The sequence below is a fragment of the Hippichthys cyanospilos genome, chromosome 3 (genome assembly GCF_059441005.1).
Source record: "Hippichthys cyanospilos isolate Australia breed blue-spotted pipefish chromosome 3, RoL_Hcya_1.0, whole genome shotgun sequence".
Classification (NCBI taxonomy): domain Eukaryota; kingdom Metazoa; phylum Chordata; class Actinopteri; order Syngnathiformes; family Syngnathidae; genus Hippichthys; species Hippichthys cyanospilos.
In genome coordinates this window covers 30,401,295-30,418,236 of record NC_142371.1, presented here as the reverse complement: position 1 = coordinate 30,418,236, position 16,942 = coordinate 30,401,295, and the positions used below count along the sequence as shown (strand labels likewise).

At 37.7% G+C, this 16,942-nt stretch overlaps 1 protein-coding gene across 2 annotated transcripts in view; it reads right to left on the bottom strand.

Moving 5' to 3' along the window:
- The window catches only part of LOC148426806 (transmembrane protein 65-like), a 29,846-nt gene that overhangs the window by 9,110 nt on the left and 3,794 nt on the right, over window positions 1-16,942 (bottom strand). For both annotated transcript variants that reach the window (XM_088411909.1, XM_088411910.1), the window contains 3 exons: window positions 8,872-8,916; window positions 6,124-6,191; window positions 4,022-4,076 (listed from right to left, as the gene is read on the bottom strand). In XM_088411909.1, coding sequence (XP_088268035.1) covers window positions 4,022-4,076; window positions 6,124-6,191; window positions 8,872-8,916 — 168 coding nt within the window. The remainder of the gene's footprint in view (window positions 1-4,021; window positions 4,077-6,123; window positions 6,192-8,871; window positions 8,917-16,942) is intronic.

Here is a 16,942-nt window from a genome sequence, read left to right as displayed (position 1 = left end):
TTCAAGGCTTGATACTTACAAATTATAATAACTAAAATGAAGTAAATAATTCACTTACTTGCTGAGTGCAAACCAATGAAAAAAATGAAGCATAAGCCTACTTAGAACTAAGCACATTGTTTATTTTTAATCAAATTTAATCAGTTAGCAGTCAAAATGTCATTTTTGGTCATTTCAAACATAATTTATTCAAATTTTTGATGACAAAGTGCTTGATTTGACACGTAAGGTAAACAGCTTTTTAAATGTTAATATCGCCGAGAATCAGCTTAATTAATCGTGGTAGCTAATATGGTGATGGCAATTAAAATTCGATTACTTGTGCAGCCCGATAACTAGTCATCCAATGTTCTGCCCCAAAAACACACTGAGGAACACTTCATAATTAAACATGATCAACGAAAAGGCTTTTTTTTTTTAATTGAGTGAGTGTATCGTGCCTCCCAGTTTAAATTTCATCAGCGTTTCATCAGCCGTATGTAAAACATCATCCAGGATTACTCACCTCGGTTTCTTTTTTTGGCTGATACACCTGAACATGTGGCCAAGTGAGCCACCAAGGAATTGAGCTAAGTGAAGTCAACGTGTGCCAGCACATCATGAAAGCGACTCTGTAAAGCTGTGTTAAATGAGTCGATCTATTACTAGCCACACTTCTCCCTGCCTGCAGTTCACGGCTTCATAACATGAAAACATTGACTTTTCAGTCCGCCTCCACATGTTAGTGCAGTTGCACTCTGGCTAAAATAGACATTTTGTAGTGGTGCTGGAGAAGCATGAGATGGGTGGATGAGGGCTGGGGTGGGTGAAGAGGCTCTTTAAAGCATTTCTTATCAGCAGCTGAGAAATATGACAATTCTCACAAACACAACTACAAAATACCGAACCACGATGTGTCCTTATATGCTTGTGTGTGCGGTAAGGCTGATGAAACGTTTTACAGGTATACAGTATTTTAATTTTATGATTAATTATTAAGCAGTATTAATAGCAACCATCCAGTATTCCCCGCAGATGGTAACAGTGACTAAAGTTTATTACAGTCCAAAGACAATCCAGTGAGAGAAAATGAATTTAAAGATATTTTCAGGGTCTGACACGGAAGTGTTCATTTCTTTTGGGAATTAACCCAGCGAACCTATCGCTGAGGGTTGGATTATACTGTATGTACACATATAATAATACAGTATTCTATTCAGTATTTTACAACAAAATTATCTGTGTATTGTGAGAGAATGTTCCATTCTATGGGTTCTTCAGATGCACTTGAGTGTAAAAACTGGTACACTTTGATTTTTGTGCTGGCATAAGCCTCATTGCACCTTATAGGGAATTTGGTTCATCACTATCCACGTCCATGCTGAGCAGTTAGGCATAGAGAGGGCTAGTCTTTTCATATATGCCCGAGAGCAATGTGAATCTATTTTTATGATTCTGATTCCATTTTCGATTCTCTTCTTCTTCCTCTTCCTCTTCTTCTTCTCTATCAAATCGTTTTGTGCACTGCATTTAAAAGGAATGAGAGAACGCCAATCCAAGTCAACTGTGTTCACATCCACTTTGGCTGGGCATGCAAACCTGCAGTCAAGAATATTGCCCACCACATAAAAAGCGAGTGAATAAATGAGCCATGAAAATAACTTGCATGAGACCATACCACTGATCATAATGTCCATTGACCCATAATGTCCTCTTAAGCAGTATACTGTACAATATATATACTTTTCAACAGCAATGAAAAAGGCCATTTTTCTCCAGTCAAGAGACAATAGAAGCAATATAATCAACAGCACATTATTTTGCAATTGTGCACCCTCCAACAGCGACATAGCGTGGAGTCATTTTTACATATTTGCATCCCAGTAACGGAGTGATGGGTGAACTTGACTGCGGTCTTGACACAAGTGCTAAATCACTTTGTAGTGGCTGTGACACAGGCATCCGTTTGGAACTTGAATGTCACCAGAGTGCCTGTAAATGGCATCTCAATAGCTGAAAATGTCAGGATGGGAAAGGGAAAAGAAGCTGCTCTCATGACTTTTAGCCATGGGCGCCTAAGTGGGCTTCAACCATGAAATAAACTGCAGCGAACTTGTGGTCAAATCTCTGCAATCAAAGATAAGAGGCAGAAGGTGTCACCGAGCCAGCAGATTGTATCAAAATGACATACAAAAAAAGTCTCCTCAGTTTGCAGCTCCGAATTCTAATCTTTCTTGACCTGACAGGGCTTATTTCACCGAATGAGCAGAGGAGAGGTTCCACAGGAAAATGCACTAGAGTTAGGCATATGACTACATTTCCTTGATATGTGGGGAAAATTTACCATCAATTAATCCAGTGCTTCTCAATTATATTTTGCAAAGCCCCCCCCTACCCAGGAAAGAGAAAATATTCCGTGCACCCCCACCCACTTGCCACACCAACCATAAATAGGATCATTATCTAAAAAAATGTATAGATAGTAGAAGTATAGCTAAATCTCTTTCAACAACTGCTAACTACCTTTTTACAGAATTTAAACAGGTTAAAGGTTTGTCTAAGCAGAAAAAAACAACCCAAGTGCATCAAAGTGCCTGAAAAAAAAGATGCCAATATTTATTTTTCCCAATTACAGTTCACATGGCAAAACCAAATCCGTTTTCCTGGGCTCATCCGCACCCCCCCCTGGCATCGCCTAGCTCCCCCCAGAAACACTGAATGAATCTAACATGTTACTTTTTGTTAATGCTTGTTCGACTTTTATTCAATATGGCAGAAAAGCGCATTAGTCTAATAAGAGATGTACCAATTTGATTAAACCTAAACTGAACATAAAGCAAGCAATTCTTGAAATGCTTTACATTCAAATTCACTTTTGACTGTAAACAAGATAACATGATCCCTTAATGTTGTCTGTCTATCTACAGTCTGTCCTATAGTAGACACAAAAAATATTTCATTATAGTTACATTGAAAGCTTGTCACATGGGGAGTTAAAGTGATATTGGATTCAATATTAGTAAAAAGCTAGAGAGTTATCTCTTTGACAAAAAAAGCAATACTCCCTAAATGCATACAGGGAATCAGAAGGAACTGAAGAGTCATGGTGAAAGAGGAAAATGTACTCAGCTGACTCAACCTGTCACGATATTACTGTTTTCTAAATCAATAAATGTTCTTCATCTGAAAAAGTTTCATGGATTCCTTAGAGTGAATAAGATCATGATTACAAAAACGACCGGCATTTTTTCCTCGAAGTTCTGTGTATATGTCTATAAATAAGTCCGCCTTATCACTGTAAATGTCTTGCAAATTGCAGTTAAATCACATTTAGTGATCATGTTAAAATGTAAATGGCCTTTTTATGTAAATTAAGGGAACTGCAGACAATAGTTGATGAAAATTACATCATTAAAAACTCATAACTACATATGTCTTATAGTGTCATATTTTGAAAGTTATTATTTACCAATGCAGTGGTCCTCCATAAATTATTAAGCCAAGAACCATTTGCTAAAACTACATGTTTTTTGTAGCTGTGCAACAGCCGACAGGGAGCATTTGTGATGGTGTACATTAACAAATGGTTTTGATGGCATACCATATCTTATCCATTGGTGGCAAACTGCAGAGCTGACAAAGGTGTAGTGAGGGGGCAAAAATGTACATTTTGTTTTCTTGAACCAATTATGTGGTTGGTGGAAGAGTGGTTAGCACATCTGCCTCACATTTCAGAGTCCCAAGTTCAATTCTAGATCGCTCCGGCCTGCCTGTGTGGAGTTTGCATGTTTTCCCCGAGCCCACGTGGGTTCTCTGCGGGCACTCTGGCTTCCTCTCACCTTCCAAAAACATGCATGGCGGGTGCATTTGACACACTAAATTGTCCTTAGGTGTGATTGGGTGTGTGAATGGTTGTTAATTAATTCAGGGTGTCTCCTGCCTAAAGACAGCTAGGATATGCACCAGCAAAAGCCAGCAACCCTAGCGAGGATGAGCGACCATACAACAATGATTATGCATGAAGATACAGTGTTGATCTTACCTGCCATAGTAGAAATGCCAAGGATCACACCGATGGACAACTCAATCTGCGTGCCCTGGAGGATTGCAAACACACTGGGTAACTATGATAATACAGATAAGTCTCTTTTGTACTATTTGAATAGCATTAACATTAATCGTGTAATGCTTTTTGTATTTGAGGTCCTGCCCCAAGTGGAGGAGTTTAAGTATCTTGGGGTCTTGTTCACAAATGAGGGTAGGATGGAACGGGAGATCGGTGCATCAGTGCAGAGACAGTGTAGTGTCTGCCGTGATGTGGACGCCGTATTGGTCAGTTATAGTGAAGCTGAGCCGAAAGCTCTCGACTTACCGTCGATCTATGTCCCTGCCCTCACCTATGGTCACGAGCTGTGGGTCATGACCGAAAGATAGAGATTCCTGATACAAGCCAATGCCTGGGCTTGCCTGCGCAAGTTGCTGCCCCCGCGACCTGACCCCGGATAAAGCGGTGGCTAGTGGATAGACAGTTTGCCACCCGGGAGTAAAAAAATAAAAAATAAAAAATAAGAATAAGAAAAATAATAGCGTCAGTGCGACTTCAGAAGATAGCAGGAGATGGAAGATGCTCCATCAACAGGCTTTCCATGGACTGTTGAGACTGTCAGTCGCCGTAGGCTGGGGAGCAAATGTAAATAAAAGCTGAGCTGCCAAGATGCACTACTATTGGCTTAGCTAAATGCGAATCGTTATCAAACTCTACTGCCCAGTCTTACAATTTCCGATCCTTAACACACAAAACAGATACAATGGAAATATATCGAGAGGAAAATCACTGTGTTCAGGACTGTTTTGCAACAAGCAATTTCTTTTTTTTTTTTTTTTTTACTATCTTCTTTTATTTTATATAAAATGTTTGATGTCTATTCCATCGCCCACAAGTGGAAATGCTTGTATCATCCTCTCTGTGGGAATTAATGGCAAAGCTCTTGTACACAGCATGACTTTTTTGAATTAAGATATTATTTAAAAAAAAAAAAAACATCTTTTTGATGATGTGTAACCCAGATGTTGTGAACAGCTGTGGTGGTTACTCATTTCATAAGAGTTGCGTCTTGGTCGGAATCAAAATGTTAAAACGTGTTAGGGGAATGAACTGGCCAGCACATTAATTAAAATTTGATTAATAGTGGTGAAACTTTCAGCAAGATATGGTGACGAGTTAGGAAAAAGTATGTTTTTTTTTTTTCCTGTTGAACAATCTGTTAAAGGGAAATTATGTTTTTAACTAAGTGATTAATTTAAGCATCTATCAGGCACCTTGGGGTACATCAAAACCCATAACAATATTGCTGTAAGTTTGACATCTTCAATACAAAAACCTTAAACTTGTGACATTGCAGAAACTTAAGTAAAATAATATCAGATAATGAATCATGTAATCAGTGCAATAAAATGTTAGCTGTGTAAATTACTACCTGTCTGAGAAGTGGCATCATTTTAGATGAGATTAGAATTCATGTGCCAGCTTTTGTTTGGTTGACCTTCAGTAAGATTAATGAGTGCAAGATGAGAAGCTGAATGCTAGGAGACAGAGAAAGGCACCAAAATCAGACAGGGAGTGTGAAATGATGACTGAGTAGAAAGTGTCACAGTCCCATCTGGACTGTTGCACTTCTGTCTCATGACTTTGTGTTTATTATAATATTTGATATATTTTTTTGTTTGTGCTCAAAATGTCAAAAAGTCCTGCTACAGATGCTAGACTGGACTTAGGTCTAGACTTTGACTGGTCCCTTTTAACAGATGCATATTCTTTTTGCCATATCTAAAGCGTTTAAATGGCTTGCTCTCTTACTTTCTTGATGCAATATTATTGGTTGCGGTCTCCTGAAAATGGACTGTGTTGGAGGTACAACATTTCGGCCTGGTGCTAGTGGTATGTGCCATCTATCTAAATGTAAATACAAAAAATGATTATCAGGTGTTGGCACAAATCATACCTGTGCACGTGGACCAAGAAAGAAAAAAAAAAAAAAAAGAAAAAGCGCTTGAGAGAGTTGGACTTTTCAGTTACCATTTAAATTCATGTTTCATTAGCATCTGTATGATGTTGTCTTAGCTTTTACTGAATATGAAACTTACAGCAACAATCATGATACAGTTGTCCAGGAATCCGAATCCAACAAAAGGGAGTGCATTGTGTAGGAGAACTGAAAAACAAACAGACAAACAAAAAACATGAATTTCATCAAGAAGGATCACTGGCAACAATTTGCTTAATAAATAATCCAAATGGTGATATTGGCCCTTCTGGAGTAGATTTATTATATTGTTTACATAAAGAACAATAAGTCTTGACTACAGTATATGGATCTAACAATTCACTTGTACATCTACTGGAAAACATGATTTGTTTTTGTAATTCTTAGAGAACATAAGATATGACTAGATGTTTTGTACTTCTTCCTACTGCTCTTGAACATATAAATTGCGCTAAAGGGTTATGCATTTTTTTCATTGTTGTTTTCTGAATGTTTGCGATCCTTTGACGAGTCCTTCTCAAAACCAAAACAGCCGCAACCTCAGCAAACACTCTGCAACATTTGCCCCGCAGTGGTATAGGGTCTTTACTTGAGAAACTAATTTTAGCCACAACCTGTTTTGCTTCAGACATTGCAGTAGGCCTCCAGTTAATAGCCTCTACAAATGTAATTATCAAAATGGCAAGAGCAGGGCCACAATCCTCACATTAGGAGGAAATGCTTGTGTGAGTGAGTGAGTGAGTGAGTGAGTGAGTGAGTGAGTGAGTGAGTGAGTGAGTGAGTGAAATGTTCACGTTCCAGGGATTGCTGAGTGACTTGATGACTGTGTTAACTATTACTGATTATTTTAGACTTAGCATCTTTTTTAAATTTATTTTTTATGAATTTAGTGAAATTTTTAATACCATGCCAGCTTTGTATTGTCTTTGGTGGTTGTCCTTGAGGATTGTTTGTCTTGTCTCTGTCTTGCTTGCTGCACCACAAATTGCCCCATGGGGACAACAAAGAACTGTGGAATCTAGAAATCGCATCTGAGGCAGGTAAAACTACATTTCACTGGCACTAAAGAAAAACCTGTGTTTCACACTTCATCTTCATCTGACTGAATACAATTCAGTGGTGTTATAGTAAAATAAAATAAAACAGAAAAGAATTATACCTGATTAAAATGACATTTTGTCATTACAAAACTAATTAAAAAAAACTAAATGTAAAGAAAAAGTCCTCAGTTTTAGCACTTGCCAATTAATCCAATAAACAAATGATTAAGATTATTTGCAATGTGTTAATTGCAGCGCTGCTGGTTTTGCGACAGCCATATGGCACATTGAGGTTCAAACAGTGGTCTGTGACTTATTGTGTATTGCCTCAAAGCTAAGTCATCAGAAAGTGTGAGGCATTCGGAGCTTGGCAGTGTGCAAGATGTTTGATAGTGCTCCTCTTTTGTCACGCAACTCAGCCCATAACGCAACATGGAGTAACGTGTACTTTCCTTTATTTCGCTCTTTGTGCTGCTAGCTAAAATGCACTAAAATAAATCACAAGCATTTGATAACTTATCCTATCAACAGTGTTTGTCTAGCTATCTATCTAGCTAATCTACAAAACTAAATTGAGTGCCTTGTAGTGAAGTGAAATAAAGTAGCTACTTAAAGGGAAAAACACCCATAAATCATAAAGTTCCATGGAAAAAATTGGCACCTTGCAGTAGGAAAAGAAAAGCATGTAGTTATGTAGGGTTTAAATTTGGTTTTGTTTACAATAATGAACAGACAACTGTGAGTTGAACATTAAGAATGAAAAACATACTACAGCATGGGCATAAATGCTTCGCTTAAGGCCTCCATACACCAATCCGACATGGACCAAATGTGACTGATGGCAATCCCCTGTGATGTCGGCCCAGTTGGCACGTCGCATTAGCAAAATTACATAAATGACACAGCAACAGACAGATAGCGACGCTGATAATTATGTATTTTTTGCACATGCATGTGAAGTAATACCACTCCATAACATCAGTGGCAGTAGTTACTATTTCTCATAGGTTAGGAAAAGACCACATGAAAACACCTTATTAGGGTGGGATAAAAAAAAACAAAAAAAAACCCCAATACATACTGTTATCTTTTTCATGCTCTTGATACAGTATCATCTAAGGCTGACATTATTAACCCTCGCTCTTCAATCCAGACATGTTGCAATAAGAGAAATTGTCAAGGCTTTCCCTAGTTTACTGTTTATCCATGTTCAGTGCCTGTTCTTCCTCTGTGCACTGCTTTTTACAACAGCCAATCAGAGTAAACAAACGCTGATTCAACATGTCCCACCCCGTTATGGTGTTTTTTGATATACCCAAATTCTTCATGAATTCCAACGTTCGAATGATGTATTCATGCTTTTAAAAGCCATAATATTTATCACCCTTATTTGCACTTCAAATTCAGTGGACTCTTATGCAACACCTGTATTTGTTTTGCAGATCATTGTCCATCTGTTAGTAAATTTTCTTTTCAAAAAACGTATATGTTGCTAAAATTTTCCCAACATACTCACACTGAACAAATGCTATGTGTAAAAAGTTATGTCCTACTAACTGTGAAAAAAGGTAATAAATTAGGTCCAAAAACTAATTAAAATTCAATTTGAAACACAAAAACTTTAAATGAAATACAAATAAGCAAATAAATAAATAAATAAATACTACTCTTACTTTAATCAATTCGGATTGTGCATTCATTGTACGAAGGAAAGAAAACATACGGCTGGTGTGGTTAATCTAAACAAAAATATATAATACAAAGAATGAAAGAGAAAACATTTTGATATATTTTCAAGTACTTCTTACCGTATCTTAACTGCGCTGCAGTAGGTGGCGCAATATCAAGCTGCCCTGTTGAGGAAAACACAATGAACAGGTTTGGATCAAAGGTAAAACATCTAGCATGCTTTTCGAGAGATATTTGGAAATAAACACAACCTGTGAGAGGAAAATAGTCTTAACTTCAACAACTTCACAAAGTTCTATCAAACAAGTGTGTTGTAAACCAATAATTCATGTGAAAAAAACAAACTACAAATGTAGCCATCGTGGCTGATGTTGGCTTGTTCACAATGCTCATTGGGCTTCTGCATATACTTGACGAGCGTTGTGTTACTTGAATGTTAAAACTGCCATCTACTCTAAAAATTGCTGCATTTGAATCAAACACATGCCTTGCTGAAGGAAAGTTTGTGTTCTACAAGACATAACTGCATTATTAGATATTGGTAGGTACACAAAAACACACAATATCTGAAAATGAGACACTGAAAAAAGGAACACACTGCTGAATACTCATCGTAAGATCACACAAGATACATCATTTTTTCGCCATCCTATTACGCGTTATGTGAGGGGCAAATGTCACAACATCTGTAAACCACGCAACAGTGATTTGCTGTGATGCAAAAACATTTGCAACAAAAAGAAAGGATCTGCATTGCTTAGTTGCTTTGCCGCTATATTGAAAGGACAGAAGACGACAACGCCAGCTGCTTTAATGGCCGAGGGCAAAAAAATGGTTTCCTTTTGCAGGTTGTGTGAAATTGGATTTGTTTCACTCAGGTCTGTGGAAATTGGAATCCAATTTTCACATGCTGTCTATTTATTGTGTCACACATCTCAGCTCACTCCGTGGAACACGCATTACAGCATTGTTTTAAACTGTGACTAGATCAAACATATAAATTTTGTCAAACACGATATTACATGTTTTTCTCCACATCAAGTTTCATATCCTGGTCTAAGTAGCTGTCAGGATGCAGGGTCACATGACTTGTTTCACCAAAGACACATGAGTCAGACTAAAGCACTGCCACTTAGTATTAAACATATAACTGCAGTAAATCCACACCAGACAATTAGGCATTCTGAAACCACTTAACAAGAAGTAGTAGCACGTGAGAGATTTTCTGTTCAAGTTTACGGAACCGTACCTCACCTGGCAATTTATTGGCTGTCGTTACTGACTAAAGGCCTCCAGTGTGAAGTATTGATTGTGTGGTTATCTATAATCCCACAATACCCTGCTGAAAGAATTGGGCTCAGCTGAAAGGGTCTAGGGGAAAGCTTTTAATGGACTGCGATGAGCAGCTACCCACGAGCGGGGACTCCACTGTAGCCTTGTTCAGTACCATTTCCTTAATCGTGAATCCCAGTCCTGCAGCAATACAACAGATAACTGCCAGCTGATTAAACTCATGTTGATAGATAAGACTTTAAATACACATTTGTTAATGGGGCTGTCAGCTCCAACAACACCCTGAAGCAGCACTTTCACACCCTTCAAAAGAATTGGAGCAGCACACAAAAAAAAAACACAGGACTATAAACACACTAGGCTATCCAGTACAAGTAGAAATCTGCTCGTCTAATTCCATTTGTCTATTCCCATTTGGAACAGAAACCAGAAAGCTTTTACCATAAAGTCCAAACAAAAAAAAAAGAGCAAAATACACCTGAACACTGAGAAATTATGACTGCTAAAAAATAAAAAAAGGTGTGGTGTTTTTATTTTATTTTTAAGAAAAAAAGACTTTATTATTTACTGCAAGAGGGAGACAATTTCACCTGTTTCAGTGGCAAATGACTTCAGCTTTTTATGTCTTGACCTTTAAGTAAAAGTAATATGAACTTATTTTTAACGTCCTTACAACTGATGTTTTAAAAGAAAGTTTTGGGGAAAAAAAATCTGAAATTCTGGTTCAATAGTGAGTCCCTGCATGGGCAGCCAAGAAAAACAAATGCAGAGGCGTTGTTCATCTCAGACTTTGAAGCAGCACTCTATGCTTGTGTGCGTTATCTCCCCCTCAGGATTTGATTGAAAATCCCGTTTCATAAAAAATGAGTTCCCATTAAGTGACAGGGAGATGGAGCACAAATTAATTTGAGCAAATGCTGTATTTCCCATTTGTGACCGCACAAGCTTCTGGTATGTACGTGTTTGTGTGTGCATACCACCTCTGCTGGTTGGCATTTCTCTTTGTGTGGACAATTATTTCTGGCCCGCACAAGAAAATGCTAGGATGAGCTCCTTTTTACCCCATTAGACTTTGTACGTGTGTGCTTGTGCGACTATGAACAAGATCAATAGAGAACAGTACAGGGAGAAAGACATTCATCAAGCTAACAGCACTGCAGATTTTTTCTATGATTTATGAGGCAGAACACAAGAAATTATCTATATGGACTGTGATCCAGAGAGACATAGACAGAGGTTAAGAAGGAGGGTGCGCAAATGTAAGACCCGCTTCAAAAAGCATAAGAAATGGATTCTACCAAATACAAGAATGCAAGTGTCGGGCTGGTATGTAACAAGAAAGATGTCAGCAAAACCTCCACAGATTATAAAGCGAGACCTCAAGCAAGAGAAATGCGAGTTGAGTAGCTTTCTCCTGGCAGGATGTGGGGAATAGCCGCTTTTAATTGGGATGTCTAAAATAACTGTAAAGACATACTACAGTGAATTCACTTTGAGCATAAAGGGAAGCTGCTACAGTTCCTCAGAGATGGTGATGATGAAGCTGCATTTGATCTCACACTCCATCCATTTTAGTGTTGAAACACACCATCTGCTCCAAACAGTATTACAGTCAATGTAACCCATGTACTTTTCTCCCACAATACCTTGCACTCACACTGTAGCAGCCTAAAGCTGATACGGAATTAAAGTAAGGCCTGCTTCATCTTTTAAAAAGGCCATTAATTCACCCCCAGTTCAATTTAGATTTAATTTAAGATTGTTACACCAAAACATATGGGACTAAGGGCTTTTCACCTTGACTAGTTTGTCTGTCAGTCAGGTTTTTTTTTTTCTTTTTATGCAGAAAAATCCAAGCAAATAAAACACAACATCAAAGCACACTATCTATACAACCCATCTACAGTATTTTCTATATTCATCTTCAGTTGGTTCACAGGTGACCTGGGACCTTTACCATCTGAATTTGATACACACTAGACTAGTCGCCAGTCTACCAACCCATTTATGGTAATTTTGAATGGGACCAACATCGGAGCACTTATGGTTAATGAGTAGTTATATTCACATCTCCCCAAGCAATAAAACATTGTAATGGCTCATTGGTAGAGGGGCTGTCTCCCAACTGAGAAGCTGTGGGTTTGGTAAATGGACTTTCACTTATATAACGCTTTTCTACCTTAGGTACTCAAAGCGATCAAGTGATCAAATACAATATAAATAGTGATGTTTAGTAGAATCTCAAGGTATTTTAGATTGATACACTAATACGTATGAAATTATACACCTTAAAAAAACATTCTGTGAACTACAGTTGGCTAGTCTAACCTAGCAGAGAACACGCAACATCATTAAGGACAAGACACACCTACAAAACAATCTGTTTGAAATGCTGCCATCAGGTAGACGCTACAGGAGCCTGATGGCCAGGACTGCCAGATTGTCAAACAGCTTCTACCCACAGGCCATCCGGATTCGTACAAATCCCTCACTAACTAATCTGCCTCCCACTGCATGCATAAACAATATCTTGCACTAAAATTTTGCACGACATGATATTCTGCACTACATTATTAGCACCATTGTCTCTGTTTGTAGTTTACTGCTATTTATTTATTTAGTGCTATTGCTATTGATTGCTCGATTATGGAATGTAGTCTGCTGCTCGGGAAGTGAACAGAATAAGAATTTCATTGTGTGGTACAACTACATATATGTAAATAAATCTCTTGATATATGAAACTCCAAGGTTGAAAAGGAGTTCCACTCAAACCCTTTACCAAATAGTGAGGTGTGACAGGACATACAAACAAAAGAGTTATGGGTATGAAAAGGCTGATTAGAAAGAGGGAAATATAAACATGTTGGTTGTGGGTGAGGTCAAGTGGTTCCAAGAAAGCCCACTCAAAAAGAATCATGACATTTTTGATGCTCAGACTATCATGTAAATAGTCCAAATGAAAACAAAAAGCTGCTCTGACTTTCAGGATAATCATGTTTACCTAAGAGTTGACAGTGCTGTTGTAATTGGATTTATCGAGTGGTCCACCTATAACCATCATTCAATAAAGGCCAGCCATATGCAGGAATTTCAATTTTCAATTCAGCCAGTTGGAAGACAGGCACACTCTCAATAAGAATTAATTGCATTTGTTTCCAAACTTGGCCTCTACCCTAAACTTAAATGAACAACTTAAATTTGGTAATTGTTCGTTCAATTTCAAATACAACCGCACACCTGAATCGAAGAATCCGCCTTAAAAACAATGCTTATCTTAAATTCCTATTGAGAGTGCAGTATAATGGTCATATGATATGTTTCTAATATTTTGATCTCTCTCTCTATATACTGTATATATATATATATATATATATATATATATATATATATATATATATATATATATATATATATATATATATATATATATATATATATATATACAGTCAGCCCCCTGCTTACGAGCATCCTGATTTGCGAACATTCCGCCTTACGAGCGTGGATCAGGGAGAATTTTGTCCTCCGCTTACGAGCAAACCTCTCGTCTTGCGAGCATTCCGTCAAACCAGCCACTGAGTATGTAGAAATGTTCTCGCCTAACTGCGTCAATATATTCAGCAGTTGCATCATCTACAATCATTAATAGATACTTGTGGCGGTAACGTGAACGCTATTGGTCTTACAATCTCACACTGACTGTCTCACTCACGGTGTCTAAATATATTACCATTTAAGTGTAGTGTTTGTACAGCTAAAGGGAAAAACAGCTGACATGAAATTAAATGTGCCGATTGCAGGACAAAGAATTGTCATTGGTTTAAATGTGTGTTTTTTTTTTAATTAATTGTCAATACATTCCAACCGTTTAAAAAAAGTGCGAATAATTATCAGTCAGTCAAGGAGACGCCAATATGCTATTGGTCGATTAAGGTCACCCGGTCTCACTCACGGAGATGCTATTGGCCGGCGTCACACGTCAATCACAGAAATGCCGATATGCTATTGGCCGAACGCCTTTATCTAGCTTGATGGGACAGGATGGAAGGAAGTAGACAAAATGAGTGAAAAACGGAATGTTTTGAAGACTTTGCAAACTTTATCTGTTAGACATAGCTTCTAAAATTACTAGCAGCGGTAAAGGAAGAAATAAGAGGATGATGTTTTAGTATCTCCGTGATTTGCACCATGACTGAAAGAGTTACTGTAACACTGTAAGACCAATAGCCTATATGCGTTGCCGTATTAACTCAAGAGGTTAATCTCTGCACCCTATTACGGGTGATGATACAGCGCCATGTAATGGTTGCTAGACAAGATTTTGCATGTCAGGTTAGTCGGCGATCTCCCGATATGCATTGGGACAGCGTCATTGTTGCAATTTTGTGAGTTGTAACCAAAGGTGAACTGACGCTCGAACAAGCCATAAGTGTGCTGCCTAGTAAATGCAACACACACAAGCACCTCTCCGCTTCCACCGTGCTCAATTCACGTCGGGAAAAACAGTTGACATGAAATTAAGTGTGCCGATTGCAGGACAAAAAATCGTCACAGATTTAAATGTGTTTTAATCAATAAGATGTCAATACATTCCAACCGTTTAAAAAAAAAGTGCAAATAATTATCAGTCAGTCAAGGAGACGCCAATATGCTATTGGTCGATTAAGGTCACCCGGTCTCACTCACGGAGATGCTATTGGCCGGTGTCACACGTCAATCACAGAAGTGCCGATATGCTATTGGCCGAACGCCTTTATCTAGCTTGATGGCACAGCTGGTTGGGATGGAAGGAAGTAGAGAAAACCCTGACTGAAAAAGTTACTTTGACACTGTAAGACCAATAGCATATCTGATTTACCGTATTGACTTAGAGCATTCATCTCTGCTCATCTCTGCTTATCTCAGCACAAGTCACGTCTTTCCAAAGGTAAAAGTCATTTATCCTTTGTATTTGTTATTTAATGCAACTGCACAGTAGATTATGTCACTTAATATTAATTTATGTATACAGCGTGATGATTTTACCTAAGGCTTCTGCGCGCGTTGCACGCACTCACGAATTAACATGGGTTTGGATTGCCCGCTATACGAGCAATTCGAGATACGAGCGTAGCCGCTGAACGGATTAAGTTCGTAACCCGGGGGCCCACTGTATATATATATATATATATATATATATATATATATATATATATATATATATATATATATATATAGATAGATAGATAGATAGATAGATAGATAGATAGATAGATAGATAGATAGATAGATAGATAGATAGATAGATAGATAGATAGATAGATAGACAGATATAGATATATAAATATGTGTGTGTTTGTGTGTGTGTCAAAAGACATGTAGCACCACTGTTTGTACCTGTTTTGCATAAAATGTCATATAAGTCGGCGAGAATCATTCTTGAGTCATTTCACTCTACGAATGAATTCCAGTGGTGCCCTTTGCAATCACTCTGTTTGCTGTGTGTGTGTGTGTGTGTGTGTGTGTGTGCGTGTGTGTGTCAGATCACAATTTGCTGTCTGATGCCCAGCTGTGTGAAAATTACAGTGGATGAGCTGAGCCACAATAAAGAAATGAAAAGGTGAGACTTCTTCTTTCTTTAAAAAAAAAAAAGAAAACAAAAACCTGAGCACCAAGACTGAAAGGGGAAATCAAGCCAAGACGTTTCTTCGGAATAAATATGTCCTATGCAACTCCACTCAGAGGCAGCAGAGTAGTCTGAATATGGATTAATATTGCGTTTGTTGAAAAAGAATGAAGCAACAAAATCCTCTCATCTCTATTCACCTTTTGGGGGTGTCCATTTTGCCACTTGCTATAAACTGCAAATGAAATCACAGTTGATCAAGGTACAAGTAACATTTAGGGCCAATCACGGCTCACCGATTTGAGTTTGGTCATTTGACACTTATAAGCTGAGATGATTTGTTATTAATGCAGCCCTGAAAAACTGTGATGTGATTTTAGTCAACAGCAAGCAACATGGCTGCCCCCTGAGATGGATGAAAGCGGATAGATTTTGCTGCTTTACTCGTATTCCACAAACACAAACATCCAACTGGTGTTTAAAACAACGGGAGTGCATATAACATATTATGTTTATTTTATTTTATTTTGTTGGAGGGGGGTGGGGGTAACAACTCCCTTATATATTATTATTAAACACTGACTCCTGTGAAAATAATAAATGAGCAGCTACACCATAAGGTCTAAATATATCAGAAATGAACTGAATTAAAAGTGTATGCATACAAGATGTTAATGCAAAGTTTACACATTATGTAAAAGCACAACAAATAAAAAGTTGACCAGCTTACTCAAGATATGCAGAACTATTAAATATTTTAAAAACACATTTTATGAGCTGCTCTTTTAAACATGTTTTTGACGTAATAACAATTTAGAATTTTAAACCATGGCTTGTGTTTTTCACATAAACAAAAACAACTATCAATACAATGTATGTGAAAAACAAAAATCTGTGACTGATTCAGTAATCACTGACTCAGCTCTTCTGTAAAGGCACCAGGTAACAAAATCTCTGTGGGGTTTTAAATAGATGAAGGTGAAAGTGAGGGGATCAGCAAACTTGAATCCAGCAAGAAAGGTCATAGAAAAAACAAAAGGCTCATCTTTGCAATAATGTTTCCTCAACAGGTACAGTTAAAAATGGCGTTGTTTAAAAAAAAAATATATATAATAGGGCAGAATTGTCACTGGTGTTCTGTAGTTGAAGAAACATGATAGCTATACAGTGGAATTACATCTTTAAAACAGTTTTATGGCTTAGTAATAATAATAATAATAATAATAATAACGGGATACACTCAAGCACACACGTGACCCACGTGATAATAAGCGGTTTAGACAATTGATGGATG